We start from the raw sequence: 20584 nt of genomic DNA, 5'->3' as shown, positions 1-20584 counted from the left end.
GCTACAACATGAATTTATTTACCCATCACTTCTCTTGTAGAGGTAGCCTGATTTCTCTGTGCCATATTGCTTGTTGCCTTGAAGCTGATGCATGCTGTACACGGTCTGTCTGCTTAGAGAATCCTGAACAACAGAAGCATAAACTGGAAAGTCATGGTTTGTTTATACGTGGCGGCCAAAAAGCTTTTTTGATTTCCATTGCCTCTATGCATGGGCTTTTGCACACCGCAGCTTAAAGAGATAGTTCCTGTATTATTTATTTTTATGTATTCATTTTTGTGGGAACAAAATAGAAGACGTTTAGCAGAATTTTCTCACTTCTCTTTTTCATGCAATGAAAGTCAATGTGAACAGGGGCTTTCAACTACAAAAATGACAAAAAAGCACCATAAAAGCACCATAAAATGAGTCCACATGACTTTTCAGATAGATTTGCTAGGTCACCGTTTAATTCTATGGAAAAGAGCAGTGGGAACATTCTGCGAAATATCTTCTTTATTATTCCATGGAAGAAAGAAAGTCATGAAGGTTTAGACTGAAATGAGGGGGAGTAAATTATGACAGAAGTTTCATTTTTGTCTGAACTTAAGTGCTAACACTGAGAAGAAGTACTGGCTCACACTTATGAAGAAGGGTTAGTACATGCAGGACATGCACAATAGATGAATACCACGCATGCCGTGGGTACAGATTTAATAATAAAAAAGGAATATTATGTCAACAGAAAATAATGAAATGATGTCAACAGGAAATAGATCCAAAATATCCAAAATATCTTTCAAAACAGCTTTCAGAAACAAAAACATGAAAATTGGATATGATTTTTGCAGCAAGTTTGACAGCAAATTGTTATATTCCTTGTGAGAATGTCACACCATATTGCACATGCAAATTTTTTCAACTAAAGTGGGAAACATGAGGTGACAGTTCACATGCATGCGTTTATGAGTAATTAGGGCAGCTCGATAATATCACATGATAATAAAAAAAACGTCTCAACTTACTCTCCTGGACTGCTGTTTTGTCAGTGAGGCATTTAGAAAAAACGATTTTGTTAATAGCTGTTCTTCACAGCCATTCCAAGCACTTAAAAAAGAGTTGTGGAAGATGATTGACAGTAACACATATATTGATCCCCCTCCACCATTATCCCATTAAATACCTGAGTAAGACTAACAAATTGCTCCATAAGACCCTATCTATTTATTACCCAGACAAATAATGTATACCGCCATACACTGCAACATAACATGGTATTGATTTTTGTGAATCAATAGTGGTGGGTGACCTCTGAAACAGGAAAAACAGAACACGGCGGAGGATTAAACACACCGCAGTCCTATGCAATACAAAACTGAACACAGAGCCACAGTGTATTGTATGTACCGCTCACTGCAGAAATATGTGAAAAGTGGCTGTGCTAGTTGTCACACTATTTCTCTATATAGATATATATTAATTTCTCAGTGTAGGTTTATCTTTGAAAATCAGCTTTCTGAGAAATAGCCATTGTGCCAATCTGCCCCGGTATCTCCATACATATAAGCCTACAATTTAACAGTGTGAGATCATATCCAGAGGAAGTGTTAGAAAAAACTAAACTGAACAGCAAGAAGTGTAAGAGGTGTAAAATAAGCATGAGAAATGTGTGCTAAAGCGGGAAAAATGTGTGCGCAAACGGAGCGGGAGTGAAGTGCAAATACAGTGTCAATCTTTACCTCTTTGAATTCGGGCTGTAGAGCAGGTCTGAGCTGATCTCGGAGAGAACAGAGCTGTCTCTTCTCCTCATCCTGCTTATGTTTGATCTGTATAAACACACACAAACACACTCTTAAATTCCTCCAAACACATCCTACACTTCCTCTCCTCCTTGTGCATTCCTCCAGCCGTGTTTTTCTAAGCATGATTGCTTAAGCTTTAGGTGAGACAATTGCCCTTTCATTAAGTTGTCTGTCACTCACAACATCACTGCAGCTGAAAGAAGCCGTCTGCTTTACCCACCACAAATTTGCCCTTAAATGGGATTTACTGTTACCAACTGCTTACAGCGCTGATTTCTTCCCTGATTGTGTCAGCATGAGGTAGATCGGCGGAGGCTGGTAACCTTGATGCACCGTGATCCAAGCAAACAAAAGCCACACTGTTGTGGTTCTTCAAGGTCTAGAGTGAAATCTAGGATGTTAACTGCCAAGGCAACATTTCTCATTTTCGCTTAGTTTCCAATGTTTAAATTTTATTTCAGCTTTATTTCATATACCTACTATATATAACATACCTACAATAGTTTTAGTTAACAGTAATAACCCTGGTTGCTAGATATTTTAGAGAAAATGTGTATGCTTGCTACCAGGTCAAGCAGCAAAATCAGCAGGCTAACCAGCTAAACCAGTTAAACAGGAGTTTGGCCAGACTAGGTGTCCAGAAAGACTAGCTTAATCTACAATAGGATAGATGGGGTTTTTCAGCAGGATGCAGTTTATTATCTTTTGTTTAAATCTCTAACACCACTAATACTTAGTGTTGAGTATGTCACTCAAGTAATTACATCATCAAAAGTGTAATTATACAGTATTACTGTACTAATTACTCTATTACATTACTTATTAATTACAGTCTTCCAATGTCAACCTCGACCAGTTGAACAATGGATGGACATGAAACTGCTCTTTTCATTCTTTCAAATAAATAATATAAAATTGCATCAATTATTCAGACCAAATTATTTAAAGGGAGAGGGTTACATTAAAAACATAATTTTTTTATGTTAAAACCACTATTGTTTAATAAATAATTATTTTATAGTCTATAATGCAATTACATCAGAAGTAACTGTTATTAAATGAAGGGAAAATTAAAAGAAATCCCTTTACTTTTTCAAGGGAAAAGTAATTAAATTACAGTAATTAATTACTTAGTAATGCATTACATCCCAACACTGCACTTCGATGTGAGTCACTTGGTTATATCAGTGTGGTTGTAATTGTAACGAAACAGACACTCCAAACAGGAAAGTAGAAATGAGTAACCAGTTTATTGATACACAATGAGAAGTTGCAATGGGCACCGTAGTGGATTGTAAACAATGAAGGGCGTGGAACCGTGGATACTGACTGTCCTTGATGATGGTGGAAGAAGCCGTGGTGAAGGAAGCACACACCAGTGTTGGAGAGAGATAAACTCAGACAACGATGGTTAAGATGAAGAGGGTGACGAACTTGGAGACACAGAAGACTTCAAACTAGACGATGGAGATACTCCGTAGAGAGTTGCTTGGAAGGTAGGCGAAGAAGCTTTGAGAGTCCTACTCATTTACGAGACCAGACAAAGTACCAGGGTGAAGTGTGTGCTTATAAGTGTTTGTGGTGATGGCGTACAGGTGCTGGTAATTAATATTCAGGTGATAGTGATCTCAGTGATTGGGTGGTGGTGGAGCCTGGCTGATCCCTGACAGTACCCCCCCCTCCACGGCCTGCTCCTGAGGGCCGTGGACCCCGACGTCGTGGTGGTCGGCCTCTTCCTCGGGGTGCTGGACGATCTGGGTGAGAATCATGGAAAGCAGTAAGGAGAGTAGGGTCTAGGATGTCATCTCTAGGTGTCCAGGAACGTTCCTCTGGTCCATAACCCTCCCAGTCCACCAGATACTCCAAGCGACCACCACGGCGCCGGGAATCCAAGATCTCCCGGATCGTATAGATGGTTCCATCTTCCTGAATCAGTGGGAGAGGGGGTTCATCTGTCGGGCAAGGCTCTGTGGAGGGAACAGATACAGGTGAGTGATAAGGTTTAAGGAGTGAGACATGAAATGTAGAGTGGATTCTGTAGTGCGAGGGTAACTGGAGTTGGTAGGTGACGGGGTTGATTTGTCGGATGATAGTGAAGGGACCAACGTATCTGGGACTCAGCTTCTTGCAGGGCAGGCGCAGCTTGATGTCTCGTGTGGATAGCCAGACCTTCTGTCCTGGCTGAAAGGTAGGTGGCTCTGCCCTCCGAATGTCTGCTTGGTTCCTTTGTCTGCGCACTGCCCTCTGAAGATGATGGTGTGCGTCGTCCCAGACCCTCTCACTCTCTCGGAACCAATAGTCAACGGAGGGGACGTCGGAAGGTTCCCCGGACCATGGGAACAGTGGAGGCTGGTAACCGAGCACACACTGGAAGGGAGTGAGTCCAGTGGCAGACTGACGAAGGGAGTTTTGTGCGTACTCGGCCCAGCCTAGGAATTGGTTCCACGAATTCTGGTGGCCGTGGCAGAAGGTTCGTAGGAAACGCCCAACCTCCTGAATCTTTCTTTCCGTTTGCCCGTTCGACTGTGGGTGGTATCCAGATGAAAGACTAACGGTCACACCTAGGAGTTTGAAGAAAGCCTTCCAAACTTGTGAGATGAACTGGGGGCCTCGATCGGATACTATATCTTCAGGGATTCCATAGTGCCGGAATACCTGATTGAAGAGGAGCTCTGCAGTAGTCATTGCTGTGGGTAAGCCCTTTAGGGGGATCAGACGGCAGGACTTTGAGAATCTGTCAACTATTACGAATATGCAGGTGTTACCATCGGATGGAGGGAGGTCTGTGGCAAAATCTACTCCCAGGTGTGACCAGGGTCGTTGAGGAACGGGTAATGGAAGAAGCTTGCCGGATGGAAGGTGGCGTGGGCTCTTGGAGATGGCGCAGTCATGACATCCTTGTACGTACCTTCTCACATCCCTAGCCATGTTAGGCCACCAGAAGCGGTCTTGCAGCAGTGAGAGAGTGCGGTTGGCCCCTGGATGGCCAGTGCCCACAGAAGTATGTGCCGAGTGAGTGAGATTGATACGTTGAGACCTGGGAACATAGGTGCGACCGGGAGGACACCCCGGCGGAGATGGTTCAGAGACACTGGAGGAGATTTGTTGATCGAGAGACCACTGGATGGGGCATACGAAGATCCTTTGAGATAAGATGGGCTCAGGTTCCTCAGTCTTCTCTTCAATGGTATGGATACGGGATAGAGCATCAGCTTTACAATTCTTTGTACCAGGACGATATGAGATTGTGAAATGGAAACGGGTGAGAAATAAAGCCCATCTTGCCTGTCTGGGGTTGAGCCGTTTGGCTTCTCGGAGGTATTGGAGGTTTTTGTGGTCGGTGAGTACCGAGAAGCTTTCCTTAGCTCCCTCCAACCAGTGTCTCCACTCCTCTAAAGCAAGCTTAATTGCCAGTAGTTCTCGGTTACCGATGTCGTAATTCATCTCCGCCGGGGATAATTTCTTGGAGAAGAAGGCGCATGGATGGAGACGAGGTGGAGTCCCCTGCTGCTGAGATAATACCGCTCCTACTCCGGTGGTCGAGGCGTCTACTTCAACTATGAACTGTTTATTCGGATCAGGGTGGACTAGAAGCGGCGCATTGGTAAAAGAATTCTTGAGGCTCTGGAAAGCTTGAGTGGCTGCTGGTGTCCAGGACAGAGATTTGGGCTTGTCTTTGAGAAGATTGGTTAACGGGGAGGTGATGGAACTGTAGTTGTGAATGAAACGGCGGTAGAAATTTGAAAATCCCAGGAAACGCTGAAGTTCTTTAATGGTTGAAGGAATTGGCCAGTTTCGAACAGCTTCCACCTTCCCCTCGTCCATTTGGATGCCGTGTTCGCTAATGTTGTAGCCGAGAAATTGGGTGGTAGACTGGTGGAAGGAGCATTTCTCGGCTTTAAGAAAGAGCTGGTGTTCCCGGAGACGTTGGAGGACCTCCGCAACATGGTGGCGATGTTCTGCCAGGCTCCGGGAATATATCAGAATGTCATCTATATAGACGATCACAGTACGATGGAGGAGTTCCCGGAGCACCTCGTGCATAAAGTCCTGGAATACGGAGGGGGCATTTACCAGGCCATATGGCATGACCAAGTATTCATAGTGGCCAGTTGGGGTTACAAAGGCCGTCTTCCACTCGTCCCCCTCACGTATCCGAACGAGATTATACGCGCTGCGGAGGTCCAACTTAGTGAACACGGTTGCACCACGAAGTTGTTCAAGGGCTGCTGGGACGAGAGGAAGTGGGTATCTGAACTTAACGGTTATCTTGTTGAGGGCCCGGTAATCGATGCAGGGCCGCAAACCTCCGTCCTTTTTGGCCACAAAGAAAAAACTCGAAGCAGCAGGGGAGGTGGAAGGGCGGATGTAGCCTTGCTGGAGGGCCTCTTCTACGTACTCCTCCATGGCCTTCTGCTCTGGAAGTGATAGTGGGTAGATCTTACCGTGGGGCACTGGCTCATCCGGAAGGAGATTGATAGCACAATCCCATGGTCGGTGTGGTGGCAAGGATGACGCTCGTTTGGGACAGAAGACATCACTGAAGGGGGCGTAACAGGTCGGAATGTCAATGGACTGCTGTTCCAGAGGGCTCTCGATGGAAGTGGAGTTCATAGGAATGTGAATCACCGGTTGAGGAAGATGTGGGAAGCAACCCGGAAAACAGCTATCGCCCCACTTCAAGATTTCTCCTGTTACCCAGGAGATGATGGGATTGTGTTGCATGAACCATGGGCGCCCTAGGATAATCCCAGCTGTGGAATTCTCCAGAACCAGTAGAGTGATGGATTCAGAGTGAAGCAGTCCAAGTTGCAGGTGGATGGGTCCCACAGAGAAACGGACGTTCTTCTTATTGAGAGGCTTGCCAATTATCGAGTGTACCTGGTAGTGGTTTTCAGTGGGCCTTTTCTGTAGGTTGAGCTGGCGGCAGAGGGAGTCTGAAATGAAGTTTCCTGCTGACCCTGAGTCAAGGAGGGCGTGTACTGGAAAGGAGATGTGAGAAGTGATAAGGATGACTTCAGTGGTGAGTGGTTTAATATTGACCAGGGAGGAATGAATAACACTCACCAGGGGTCGTGGTGGACGAATAGGACATGCTGAGACAATGTGTCCACCGGCGCCGCAGTATAGGCATAGACCCTGAGTCATCCTCCTCTGTCGCTCCACAAATGTTAGGCGGGTGTTATCCACTTGCATGGGGACTGGTTCTGGAGTGCTGGTATTCTCTGGTTGGCGGGGTAGAAAATGTGACGTCTGGCCATGCAGATCCTCCATGCAGGGCTGCATACGGCGATCGGTACGAACTGCGAGCTGCATAAACCGCTCAATACCCAGGGAATCATCGTATGCAGCGAGATGCAGTCGTAGACGAGGATTAAGTCCCTGCCGATAGGTGGTGAGGAGCGAGCACTCATTCCATCCACTGGCGGCCGCTAGAGTCCGGAATTTGATATTGTAATCAGACACGGACTCCTTCCCTTGGCGAATATGATATAACTGTTCACTGGCAGTTGAATCACCATCTGGAATTCCAAAAACTTCACGGAAGTAAGTGGTGAAGTTACTCACAGACTGCGTGGCGTCGGCATCTTGATTCCAGAGGATGCGAGCCCAATTGAGAGCCCGTCCCGTCAGCAGGGAAATAATAAATGCTACTTTAGATCTCTCTGTGGGGAAACGGGGCGACTGCATCTCGATGGCCAACGAACACTGAAGAAGAAATCCATCGCAGTCCTCCGCCAGACCTGAGTAGGGCGCCGGGTTGGCCACTGGACTGGAGACCACTGGTGGTGAAGGAGGGGCGATGACGGGTGGTGCGGAAGTCGACATGGTAAGCGTGCGTTTGAATGCATCCACAAGATCCTGAAATGGATCGGGTGAACTCACTTCGGCGGTTTTGGGTCTGGTCTTCTGTAACGAAACAGACACTCCAAACAGGAAAGTAGAAATGAGTAACCAGTTTATTGATACACAATGAGAAGTTGCAATGGGCACCGTAGTGGATTGTAAACAATGAAGGGCGTGGAACCGTGGATACTGACTGTCCTTGATGATGGTGGAAGAAGCCGTGGTGAAGGAAGCACACACCAGTGTTGGAGAGAGATAAACTCAGACAACGATGGTTAAGATGAAGAGGGTGACGAACTTGGAGACACAGAAGACTTCAAACTAGACGATGGAGATACTCCGTAGAGAGTTGCTTGGAAGGTAGGCGAAGAAGCTTTGAGAGTCCTACTCATTTACGAGACCAGACAAAGTACCAGGGTGAAGTGTGTGCTTATAAGTGTTTGTGGTGATGGCGTACAGGTGCTGGTAATTAATATTCAGGTGATAGTGATCTCAGTGATTGGGTGGTGGTGGAGCCTGGCTGATCCCTGACAGTAATGTACACGTTTTGAGATGATCGACTTAACTATTCTTAGCCAACAAACTATTGATCTGTTCTGACTATATAAAGCACAAGGAGATGAAGGAACAGCTTGGGGGATGATGGGATACAAAGATGCAGAACAACTGCCCAAAAGCCATTCGCTGCTCAGCATGAGCAATCTACTCTTTGAGATTGAGATATATTTGGCCGAGAATGAACAAAGGATGCAAAGGATCCTCCGCACTTTTCAATTTAAAAATAATGACCTCGCTTATGGGGTGGTATATGAAGAAATAATACACTAGGGGACTGTAGGACAGCATGGACTGAGTGATCAGGGCCAATATCATGCTCATCCTGAGCTTCATTGCTGCAAAGTGAGTTGTGCTCTGAATACCGATTAGCCCGCTCTGCCACATGAACACACACACACACACTCAGGGCTGATCCTGTTTGTCTGAATGGATTTTGAGTATACATGTCCTAAACTATCAAATCGCTTGACAGATGATGTACAGGTGATCTGTCTGAATTATTTCACGTCAGTTTGGTTTTCATCGCCTTTCAATGACCTTTCCACAAGTGAGCCATTACTCCATAAATGGTAAATAGTTTTAATTGAAAGGTCAGTTTAATATAATGATGCTAAACTAAAAAGTTTAGCTGACAAGCGCTACAAATATTTGGACAATTATTTACTATTTCACATTAAAGTGTTAATCATGTTACGGTACGATATGAAAGTAAAGGGATGGAATGTGGTGGGTAATTAATAATAATAATAATAATTTAAATTATAATTTTTATAATATTTAGAATTAGTAATTGTAAGGGTTGTTCAATTTTCCCTGTTCTTGCTTTGCCTGTGTTCTCATTCATTGTAATGGATTATAAATAGTAATGATAATTAGTAATAATTAAAAAGAACAACTATAACAACAACAATTATTATTTATATGCCAATATATTAGTAGTAGTAGTAGTGGTAATAGTATTAGTATCTCTTTCCCCTTCAAACAACATTACAATGTAGTTTTGTTAAACCTGTCGCTGTCTCTGTTTGAGGTTTGAGTATTTTGTATAGGAAGCCTTAGGCAGCACAAAAGCATGAATAGAACACTTAGAAAGCATAGAAAAAAACACTTTAGAGGGCCGACAACCCTGATTTCTTCCACTTTCGTCAGTGTGTTTGCGGCTTATTGTCATTGTAAGGTGGGATTTGAGCCACAGCATGTCATCTGCCCCATACATTAAGAACATTTGTGTGCAAGCATCAAGCATGGGCGGAATTCACTCACAGCACTCAGCTGTCCCGTAAACGCCTCGATGTACTGCTTCAGCTTTTCCGTTGCAGTCAGACACTCCTGAAAGAAACTGACAGGAGAAAGCAATTTTAATCACAGATCCCGTAACAAAAAACAGCGTCAATTGTCAAAGCTGCATCCCTTCCCCTCTCGCTATTCTTTCAATGGTTTCTCATCCTCTCAAATTCCAGTCACACTTAAAACAGCGTGACAGACTCGAGCGTGGAGGGATGTGACTATAAAGCATGCATTGAACACTGATGGTGTTGGTGCCAAGCAGGCACAGGTGCACTGCCTGGCCCAGAGATTTCTCCTAACACGGATGACTTTGTTCATTTTGCCATGGTCTGGTTCATTTCATTGGACGACTCTGTTGTGGGGGACTGATTATATTGCTTTACGAGGACTTATATATTTATAGAAATGCATAATAAACTTCCAAAACCTATTAAAAAAATCACAGTTTTTCACAGACTTACTTGCACTGAGAGTGGTAGTGTTTGATGAGGTTCTGTAGCAGGTCTACTCCTTTCTTGGTCTTAATTTCATTTACTTTGATGAGGTACTGTTTAAGAGGAAAACAGATGAAAGTAGAATTTTTATTTTATTTTAGATAGTAATAATATTTCACAATAGTACTATTTTACTGTATTTTTTTTTTTTGGAGCAAATAAATGCTGCCTTGGTGAGAATTAGAGACGTTTTTCATAACCATTGAAAAAAAATTACCGACCCCAAAATTTTAGTAGTGTACAGTAGGTTGTGTTTAGATATACAGTCAGAGACTGTTTAGAGCAGTGGTTCTCAACCAGGGGCCCAGGGCCCACTAGGGGGGCTCAATATAACTTAAAATTATTTAAAATAAGACAAAACAAGCATTTAAAAACCTAAAACAACTCAAAATCAAGATATTTCAACTGTCTTGTTCTGTTTTGGTTTCATTTTCATTCTGTCCCCTGTGCTGCATTTTCTGGGTTCTGTTTGTTTGAGTTTAGTTTCTATGATTTCTGATTGGATTAAGTTCACCTGTTGTTCATTTAGTTATCTCTGCATTTATACCCTTATAGTTTCCTTTGTTCATTGTTCCGTGTCGTCTCAGTATTATGTGGTTAAGTTATTATTTTCTCCTGTGTGTTTCCTCCTAAAGATTATGATTAAAAGACTGTGTATTTTGTAGCCTACTCCTCGTCTTTGTGTTCTCATTACAGACAAATAGCGTGACAGATTCTTATTATTTGGTCATTTTTTTAAAATGAATATACATACTTCTAATTAGGCCAAGCTCTAAAATATTTTATCAGGTTGAAATTGTGAGTGAAAGGGCTGGTCTCTGGTTTGGAGACTTTCAACTGGGGTTAAAAACATTTTTATATGGACAAAAACTCTTCAATTTGAATTCATAATGAAGAGTTTTAGCGTTTATTTACTATTTATTTTTGAGAACAATGTCCTACTTTATAATATCACACATTTGCCATTCAAATTTACAGATAATAACACAGATGAGCTGATCTCAGCATTAATCTAACAACATCTGCCATGTTCCTCTATAGCAGCTTACACAAACATGAACGGATCTTACTTCACACATTTGCAGCTGGAACATCCTGCGCTCTTTCTCCATCTCTTCTGCAATCTCTCCTCCGCTCACCTCTGTGCGCACCATACCGTACTGCTTCGCCAGTTCCCTTTTCTCTTTCTCGATCTTAGTGCTGAAGGGGACAGAAAACATATGACAGTGTGGTCATGACTTTTGTATTGTGTAGTACTACATAACAGAAAACTGATATGTATCTGATTTGTGGTTACAGTAAATTAGAAACACAATACAAAAGTATTGTAAGAGAAGTGAAGCGAGACACTTACGAGAATCACAATTAAATGAAGAACAGAGATTAGAAGGAGCAAAATAACGATACAGGAAGTGCTGAAAGGATCTCTGGTAACAATTAAGGATCAGGAAGTTACATTAGAAGGTCGTGGGTTTTCGATAGTGCTATGTTAAACCTATAACTTACAGTTTTTAACTTAAAAGTATTTTATTTTTGCTTACTAATAGATTACAATGACAACTAATTGGGATTAATCTCTTTTTCATACACGTGTGTAGATGACACACATATGAGAATGTAGTTTCCTCCCACAGTTTTACAAAAAGAAAAGTGAATTTCATTGTATTAATGTTATTGCTACATGAGATCCATTATAATATGTGCAAAAAGGACTACATTTCTGATTTGGTGTCCATGAAGGAACATGTTGGGATGGGAAATACTGGTTTAAACAACCATGTCTTGTAATAAAGGTGTGAAGAAATTATGTGAAAAGGAGAACAAGTGAAAGTGTCTGTGAACCTGCAGTGAATAAGTAACACATGAGGCACAGAAAATATATCCTACACAGTTTCTAAAATTGGTTGTTGTTTGAAACACACACAGAGAGAGAGAGAGAGAGAGAGAGAGAGAGAGAGAGAGAGAGAGAGAGAGAGAGAGAGAGAGAGAGAGAGAGAGAGAGAGAGAGAGAGAGAGAGAGAGACTGTCGTGTCGTGACAGAGACCAGAGATAAAATGTTGTCTTTCTTGTTTTGAAGCTTTTGCAATATCTCAGCTAATGAATCAAAATAATCCAACACTCACTGGGTGTCAAAAAACACAAGCACAAATGGCTGGAATCACCCTAATTTAAAAACAGTGTCATAAAAAGCACTCACAATTTATTTTCATAATCTCTCCATGCTTTGTCAAAGGGCTTTTTCAGGTCCTGACGAGATGAAAACAAGGAGTTAGAACAGAGTCAGACTTACATCATCTTACAGTAAAAGACGAGAATCGAGAAGTCATCATCTGTCTTATTACCATCTGCTCACATTAAACACTGTGCTTATGGTAATGACCTATGTAATGGATTTCTGCTTGTGGAGGCAGGGAACACGTCTTGTTGCCTTCTGGGATATAATATCCAGTGCATCTCATTTGCATCATATATACTGGAACACTAACAGAGCAACAAAAGTAAGTTACAGGGTACCATATGTTTTGGACTTGGTACAATTGTCATTTCCTCTTTTTTGATAATCATTCACTATAATGGTATAACACATGTCCTGGCAAAGCTAATATTTTACAAATATTTTAAATTAGATTTATTCAAATATGCTGAACTTATACAATTTGTAAAAGCCATTTATCCCTTCATACTTTTTAACTTACTTTAATTAAATATTTCAAATGTATTCTGAATTTATAGTATGTACAATATTTTATTTATTTTACATTTAATTACATTTTTATCATTTGTATTGTTTTGTTTTTTAAATCGTTTTGCATTGCAAATTATATTATCAGCCTAACTATTTGAATACTTGCCTATACATGAAGTTAAAACAATAAAATCACAATCACATTCTATATATTTACAAAGCAATCACAAGACAGTAATATATTGTATTGTATTGAAGAGTTCAACTTACACCTTTGACCTCTTTCAGATCCCCTTTTACCAGCGAGTCCAGGAAGAAGTTAATGTTGTGCAACATGCTCTTCAACTGATAAAACGGAAATATTAAAACGGAAATTGTGAGCTGGCAAAACCCATTTATTGCCAGTTTATGTCAGCGTAAGCTTGCTTACTTGCAAACAAGCACATTAAAACATGTTTTACTAAAATCTATTTAATAGGAACATGTCTGGAAAGGATAAGGAACTGTGGACAGGGAGGTGAGAAAACCTTTGGAGGGAAGCTAAGCTGTTTGCAGATAAGGCCTATCTGGTAAGACCAAACTGGGACTAATATTAAAAACACTCTTTGGGATTATGCAGAAGCCTAACGGAAAACCTTCCCTGAAGCTCCATGTGTCTCACCAAGTTCTTCATTGGCATCAGCAGTTCTTTGGAGAATTCTGCAAACTTATTAAAGGCAGAGGCCACTTCCTGTTCTCCATTGTTGCGGAAATTCACAGCCAACTTCTCCATGGAATTGATGTATGACTCCAAATGTGATATGTGGTCTGGAGAAAGAACAACAGCAGAACTTCAGCACAAACCAGGACAATATAACCAAGAAAATGGGGTAATTTGACTAAAAGCATATGACACACACACACACACACACACACACACAAAACACACAAAAAAACAGATAGAGTTGTGCATGGGTTTGGGTCTCATATGGGCATTAGCCTTCCACTTCATTCATATTCATACGTAGGAGGAAATGCTTTGCATGCCCTGTCGGTCTCTCTAATAAACTATCAAAGAAAAACAAAAATGAATGCATGCTGCTTACAGTCTGATGTGCATGAAATAACAACAAATATGGCATAGTGAATACTTGCATTTGTGACAAAACGATGCAAGCACCAAAACAAATCACCTGACTAAACGAGAAATGATACCCTTTTCAGGTACTTTCTCACACATTTAAACAGATTCAATATTATTTTGTGTTACCTTGGCCAGAGAAATGCTTTGCTTTGGCTGCTTTCTTCATTTTCTGCAAGATTGTGCGGTCAGAGTCCAAAGCCTTTTGAAAGAAAAAAGAAGGGTCTCATCAACACCGAATTAGGAATTCCCATTCGGCAGATACCAGTTGTTGTTGTTTAAAATGGATTAGTGAATAAGTGTAGTTTGCCAGAACAGGAATACATTACATTTTAAAATATATCAAAATTTCATATATATCAAAAAAGTTAGGTATCAAAATATCTTTCACAATATTACTGTTTTTACTGTATTTGTGATCAAACAAATGCAGCCTCTGTGAGCATAAGATACTTCTTTCAAAAACATTAAATATCTTAAAGACCCCAAACTTTTGACAAACGGTATTGTATCTTAAATGCACTGTAAGTCATTTTGGATAAAAGCATCTGCCAAATGCATAAATGTAAGTGTATTGTAATTCCAGACCATATATTCATATAACTTTACTTCAGTTTGTTTAAAATATTGTTGAAATTCACACAAACACAAAGAATCACACATATAGGCAACCACATATTGTTTAGCACAAACACAACTTGAAATGTCTCCATACAGAAACACATTTCCTGTTGCAAAACAGCAATTACATGCAATCATGAAATGATTATGAAATCATGAAAGGCTGAGAGAGTTTTCCCTCTGCAACTGGACAGCTGAAATTACTACACTATCCTACTTTTCTATACTAAAATCTAATCTACTGAATTAAGCAACAATCTGGTTACTATAAGGCAGCAAATTGAGCATGAAGTCTGATTGTTGTGTCACTAAATAAGCAAGAGCAAACATGGAAAAATCAAGGAACAGCTTCAAAGCCATCTGAGAGCATGACATGTGTGGTTCAAAATAGTGTGACTGGTGTGTGCTGGGGTGAAATCGTCAACCATTTGGCACGTTTAAAAATGTATTTTTACCTACCACAACCGTGTATGGCTCATGATACAATAAGAAAACATGTGATTCATTATGGGGCCTTATAAACAAGATTGCAGATTTCATTCCATATAGTATTGAAATATGCCTGCAGTCTTAGTCTATGAAAGTTTAGTTTCTACACAGATTTAATGGGAACCTGTATATCCTGTCCCAATTATCCCTCCCTTCACTCAGGATAAACAGTTTGTTCCTCAGTGTGTATGAAGCCCTGAAGAGGGTTGTAACACTTCCCTAGCTCATATCCTATCAGCCCGTTTAGCACCGTCCTGAACAGCTTTAACCACAGGTGATTTAGCATAATCACATTTTCACAAAGAGAGAGTCTCCATAGTCTTATTGAATGAAAAAAACATTTGGGTTTAAGACTTGAGGGAGTCCCCAAAGAGCTTTTGACAAAGCAGATTAATTTGCTTGCTCCAGTTCAGAAAAATAAAAGAGAGATCAGCTGCCATGTTCTGTATGTGCCAGTCTATTAAGTCTATTATCTACAACAGTCCATTTAGAAAGCACTGCAAAATGTGAATCAACTCAAAACAGTGTTTTTACTAATACAACCACATCCCATAATTCAATGCATGGACGAACTGCAGTGCGCATGAACTCATGAATAAACTTCAGGAGGACTTTTTCCCAGATTTTACAGACTGGAAGAGGCGACATTAAGGAATACACTTGACATTTCAAACCTGAACACTGACCTTTTAAAACACTAATCATCATACACTTTGGCGAAAGTAAATAGTTACAGAGAAAAACTGGCTATCATACACTAAATGACTATAAGAATCACAAACTACCTGACTTTCATGTCATCCATACTCAAATTTACCCAGATACATCAATAAAACAATAAAGGGGATTGATGTCAGTTAAGGGTCATTTATACAGAATGCGTTTTTTTTGCAATAAAAGTCAATATGAAATCAAAAGTGACAATTCTTATTTTTTTAAAGAATATTGCCGTATTTAGTACAAATTATTCATTCATGCATATCACAATGTTTTTTATTATTATGTGCCCTCATAATCTTTAATAAAAAAAAACTCCTCCAGTTTTATTGTAGACACATCTTTCCTCTTCACTGATGACTTGTTTACTGGGCGGGACAACCTGTCACTCACATGAGATCACAGCAATACCAACCAATTAATTCCAGAAGTCCCGCCCTACATTTTTTCTGGTTCAAGTCAAGAAGCCGTTTCACATGGATATACACATCACAGTAGAAAAGAAAAGACTATTGCAACTTCTGTGTCATGCTGATTTGAAAAATATGAGACGCAGGACAGTGGAAAAAGAAACATGTCTTTGTTGAACTTCTTTTAACTTGACCGACGTGAGCACAATGTGTAGCACGTTTAAAAGCAGCATAGGGAAAAACTAAAATCGTGTTGGATTTTGTGAACAGTCACACGTTTATACAGTATAGGGAGACCGAGTCGAATAAGTAAGTAATCTGTTGTGCGAATGGACAGTTTGAGTTACAACTGTTTTTAAATATAGAAGTCGATTCCAAAAATTGACTGCATTCATAACATTCATGTCCTTTTTATTTTACTGAATGTTAAGTGCACAAGAGGAATTTCATAACATGATTAAAACTCGGTAACATAACTACGCAGAAAACAGAGTTTAACTAGATTCTTTGTTCTCCTTAGCCTTGATTAAATCAACTTCCTTCAAAAAAAAAAAAACAGTTTCTATGGAGACTTCTTCCTGTTTCAAAGCCGGGGACCTCTGTCTCTAACACACGTGTCTTATCTTGCTGTTTTTATTCTCTAAGGAAACAGGCCTGTCAAATGCCAGCATAAAGGATTATACGCCATTAATATTCATTGGTGTCACACATGATAGTGTGAAGAGGAAAATGTAATTCACTGTTATTAGTTCAGAGAGCCCGTAATGAACTCCTCATACAGCACAATTGAGAAACATGTTGGGGCGTGATGTGAAATCATCTGACACTGAGCAAGAGTCAACTGTCATACAACCAACACTTAAAGGGATAGCTGATCCCAAAATGAAAACGCTGGCACAATTTACTCACTCGCAAACTTATTTGACCTTTTTTCTTCTGTGCGACACAAAAGGAGAAATTGATTGTAGCATTTCCAAGCTGCTCTTTTCCGAGTGAATGATGACCACGGAGGCCAACACACAAAACTATGGCTTCGGAAGACTTGTAATATAGTGTGATGCTTATAGTTTTATGATGCTTTATTGATATTTTGGTCTTTGAAAGGTGTTAGTCAGTCACCATCCACTTCTTTCATTATATCTCCCTTTGTGTTCCGCTGAAGAATGTCATACAGGTTTGGAATGACAAGAAGGTGAATACATACTGACAAAATATATTTTTTTGGGCAAACTATCCCTTTAAATGAAGCAACCAGGAACCGAACACATAGACGCAAAGCAGCTAGTTTTGCATCAAGGATGTTTGGCTTTCTTATTTTTAGCCCTTCCAGTTAGTTCTGTTATGTGTACACTGGGCCAATAACAATTCAACCGTGTGGTATTTTACCTGGAACGGCATTCCATGCTGAAATTCACATTCCCCTGACTAGGCAGAGTGTGAATTCTGTACTCAGCATGACTAACCTCACAGATCTTTTGTTCTATATTGTAGCAATGGTGCCTGGCTTTTTGGATTGGCTTTTGTGTGCATTTAGTGCTTGTGAAATTTCCCACAGCACATATAGAAAGGATAGAACAAAGTAGGACGAGTGATAAACAGTCATAAATACTCATGGTTAATAGGGGCAGTGACTGTCTTATGAGGGTTGTGACCAAAAATGTAGTTGTTGTTCAGTTTACATTAAACATTTTACACAAAAAGAACCGCCGTCTGATTATGCCTATATACCATTGTGCTTGGGAGGGAAGCATTGAACTCTTTTACATAGTGTGTTTCCTGAAACTGCGGAAACTCTGTTTAAACTTTGTTGTGAATGTTTTTCACACCAATATGAAATAATATCCTATAATGGGGATATCCTGATTGGATCCTATAATATTATAATATGGCATATAATATTCAGCATGCGGTTCAGTGGACAATCAGTTTAACGAATGGATGGATAAATATAACATTTAGAAAAAAATTCATATTTATATATTTTTTAATTAAATGATTTGCTGATTCTGCTCCGGTTTTCACCCAAATATGAAATAATATCTTAATAGTGGATAATATCTATTATTATAATATGATATGATATGTCATATAACATTTTTAATTATAAGGAAAGTTCTCAAATAAATCCTAGTTATTGTACAAATTGCCAGTAAACAACAGTGCTGCTTCTCATATTTAAAATAAAATCTTATTTCTTTTAAGGTTAATTTTCCCAAGCTAGTTTCTATTCCCATGGGAGAGTATTTACTGAAATAATTCAAGAACTCAAATGTTCATTTAAGTCAAATTTAAAGAACTTCAAATGTTAATCATTCACAACAGAACAAACACAATGCTACTTGTATTGACACATAAAAGCTCCATGCTTCATGTCACGAATCCACCGTAAGACATGCAGCAATAATGTTTTGAGGTCTGAGGCACTTTATAATTGAGGAGCACGACCAGATGTTTATCTCCGTCTTTTGCTTAATGAAGCACAGCCCACACGGACACACACAGTTCGCTTTCTTCACCACTGGTGGATTTTAGCTCTTTAACCAAGACGGCCAGAAGTGATACTAAATCAATACCACAATAATACCACGTAACCATGGTAGAGTTCACTTCCTCACAGTCATTAAATGTCAATTATGAGTAAGATAAGGTAAAAAGTAACTAGAAACTACTTGGTCATTTTTCCACTTGCATCTGGGGTAGTTTATACAAAACAAAATGTAGTCCAGATCTATGACCGCTTATTTAGACCTGTGTGTCTCATATAAAGTGGTGAGGTGAAGCAAGCTATTTATATTGTGTCCACAGTGCTCTAAAATAGTACTAAAAATAAAAATAGTAGTTTGAGGTAAACACACACACACACACACACACACACACACACATCCTCAGAATCAGAAATAGCATCAAACCCACTCAGATGAAACTCAGCAACATGAGGTATCCAGTGCAGGTTTATCATGAAGTCAGCAGATGTTTTATGATATAAAATAACATGCTGATACCACTTCCTTTGCAAGAGCATGGTGTTGCCAAGGGGCTTTTTGACATTCTGAAATAAATGACTCTACATGACTCTTTTTAGGAACTCAAAGCAAGATATTTTGAGAAGTCTTGGTTATCATTGACTTCCGCTGTATGAAACAAAAGCCCCCCGAGACACTTCTCATAAGAATAATGTAATCTGGGTGTGTAAATTATGACTGTTCATTTTTGGATGAATTGCCCCTTTAAGTCCAAAAGAAAATTGGATCATTGTTTGCGATATTCCTAGGTAAGTGAATCAAATTGGCTTTCATACTAAGTGCTGCAGTAATTCACAATAGTGCATTTAACTGGGTCCCTGGGGAAACAATGCCTCAGGGTAATTACTTTTACCTATTGAATTAACTTCATTTTATTTTAAAGGTGCTCTCAGTATATTTTTCTAAAATATTAATATAATTAATTTCAATTCATTTTAAACATTCTACTAATTTCTTTAGGCCTATGTGTAAAACGTTTTAATGAGGAAAACATGAATGAGTGTACCTTTGTTCATTCTTAACAAATATTTCAGGAATGAGGATAATAGTTATATCAGGTGTCTCCATGTATGAATGGGTAACCCTGAAAAAACAAGGCATGACACTACAGCCTCGGCTGCTCCTGTGTGGCAGATTATCCGAGCACTCCAATTACCTTTCTTTATTCCTCTCCGGTGCATCTGCTAATCCCAAATCGCCCCCCAAATTTTAATTAACTTTCAGCAACATACAATGGGAAAACAGGAGCAACATGTTATGTTGAAGAGAGATCTAAGGTTTGTGTTGGATCATCATCAGAAATGTCCAGGGAAATCTCTCCAGTTCCTGCTTTGTCATTAAGTCACATGACCCAAACACAGGGCTCTATTATTGCATGGGGTTCCTATTATCTCTCTTGAGGTCAGTGCAGATTAGGGCAAAGCATCTGTGTTGTCTAATATCAGCTTGGTGATTAATAACTTCTCACGAGTTCAAACATAAAAAGGCAACTGAGATTCTTTAAATTAACTGGTAAAGGTCTGACTAAAACTGTACAAAGAGAGTTTCAAGAGGGTTGAAAACATTCGCTATTTTAAGGGATATTTAATCCATAAAATTTAAATGTCCAAATATTTTCAAATAATGTCAATGGGGTCCAATATTGTTTTGAGCTCCATTGACTTATAATAAGGCAGAAGATCATTCTTCAATATATCTTCTTTTGTGTTCCACCGAAGAAATAGTCATACAAGTTCTGAACAACATTTTCATTTTTGGTTTAATTATCCCTTTAAGTCATATATTTCTTAGATTTGCCCTCCTGTGCTTCTAGTAAGTTGTTTTGAAGGGCTTGTCCAAGCAGCAGGATTTGCTTCAGCGCCTGTAAATCTGCACTAGTAAGGCAGATTAAACTGAGGTGTCCTGGTCTGAGACGAGTCTTGAGGTTTGTGATATCTCAAGGCTGAGGGTTTTGGATACTGGAGGCTGACTCCACTCGGTCTCTCTTATAACCCTTTTGTCCCGAACCCCCCTGAGGCTGTGCGTGTGCAAATCTCACTAGATATTAAGGGT

General features: G+C 40.0%; 1 protein-coding gene across 4 annotated transcripts in view; it reads right to left on the bottom strand.

The window, feature by feature from the left end:
• Positions 1-20584, bottom strand: part of unm_sa1614 (un-named sa1614) — a 39859-nt gene that overhangs the window by 17293 nt on the left and 1982 nt on the right. For all 4 annotated transcript variants that reach the window (XM_079596661.1, XM_079596660.1, XM_079596663.1 and 1 more), the window contains exons 2-10: positions 13903-13975; positions 13315-13460; positions 12924-12998; positions 12165-12214; positions 11038-11167; positions 9935-10020; positions 9450-9525; positions 1719-1805; positions 23-123 (exon numbers count right to left, since the gene is read on the bottom strand). In XM_079596661.1, the coding sequence (XP_079452787.1) occupies positions 23-123; positions 1719-1805; positions 9450-9525; positions 9935-10020; positions 11038-11167; positions 12165-12214; positions 12924-12998; positions 13315-13460; positions 13903-13975 (824 nt within the window). The remainder of the gene's footprint in view (positions 1-22; positions 124-1718; positions 1806-9449; positions 9526-9934; positions 10021-11037; positions 11168-12164; positions 12215-12923; positions 12999-13314; positions 13461-13902; positions 13976-20584) is intronic.

This window comes from Phoxinus phoxinus (genome assembly GCF_949152265.1).
Source record: "Phoxinus phoxinus genome assembly, chromosome: 22".
Taxonomy (NCBI): domain Eukaryota; kingdom Metazoa; phylum Chordata; class Actinopteri; order Cypriniformes; family Leuciscidae; genus Phoxinus; species Phoxinus phoxinus.
This window is presented reverse-complemented; position numbering and strand designations above follow the sequence as displayed.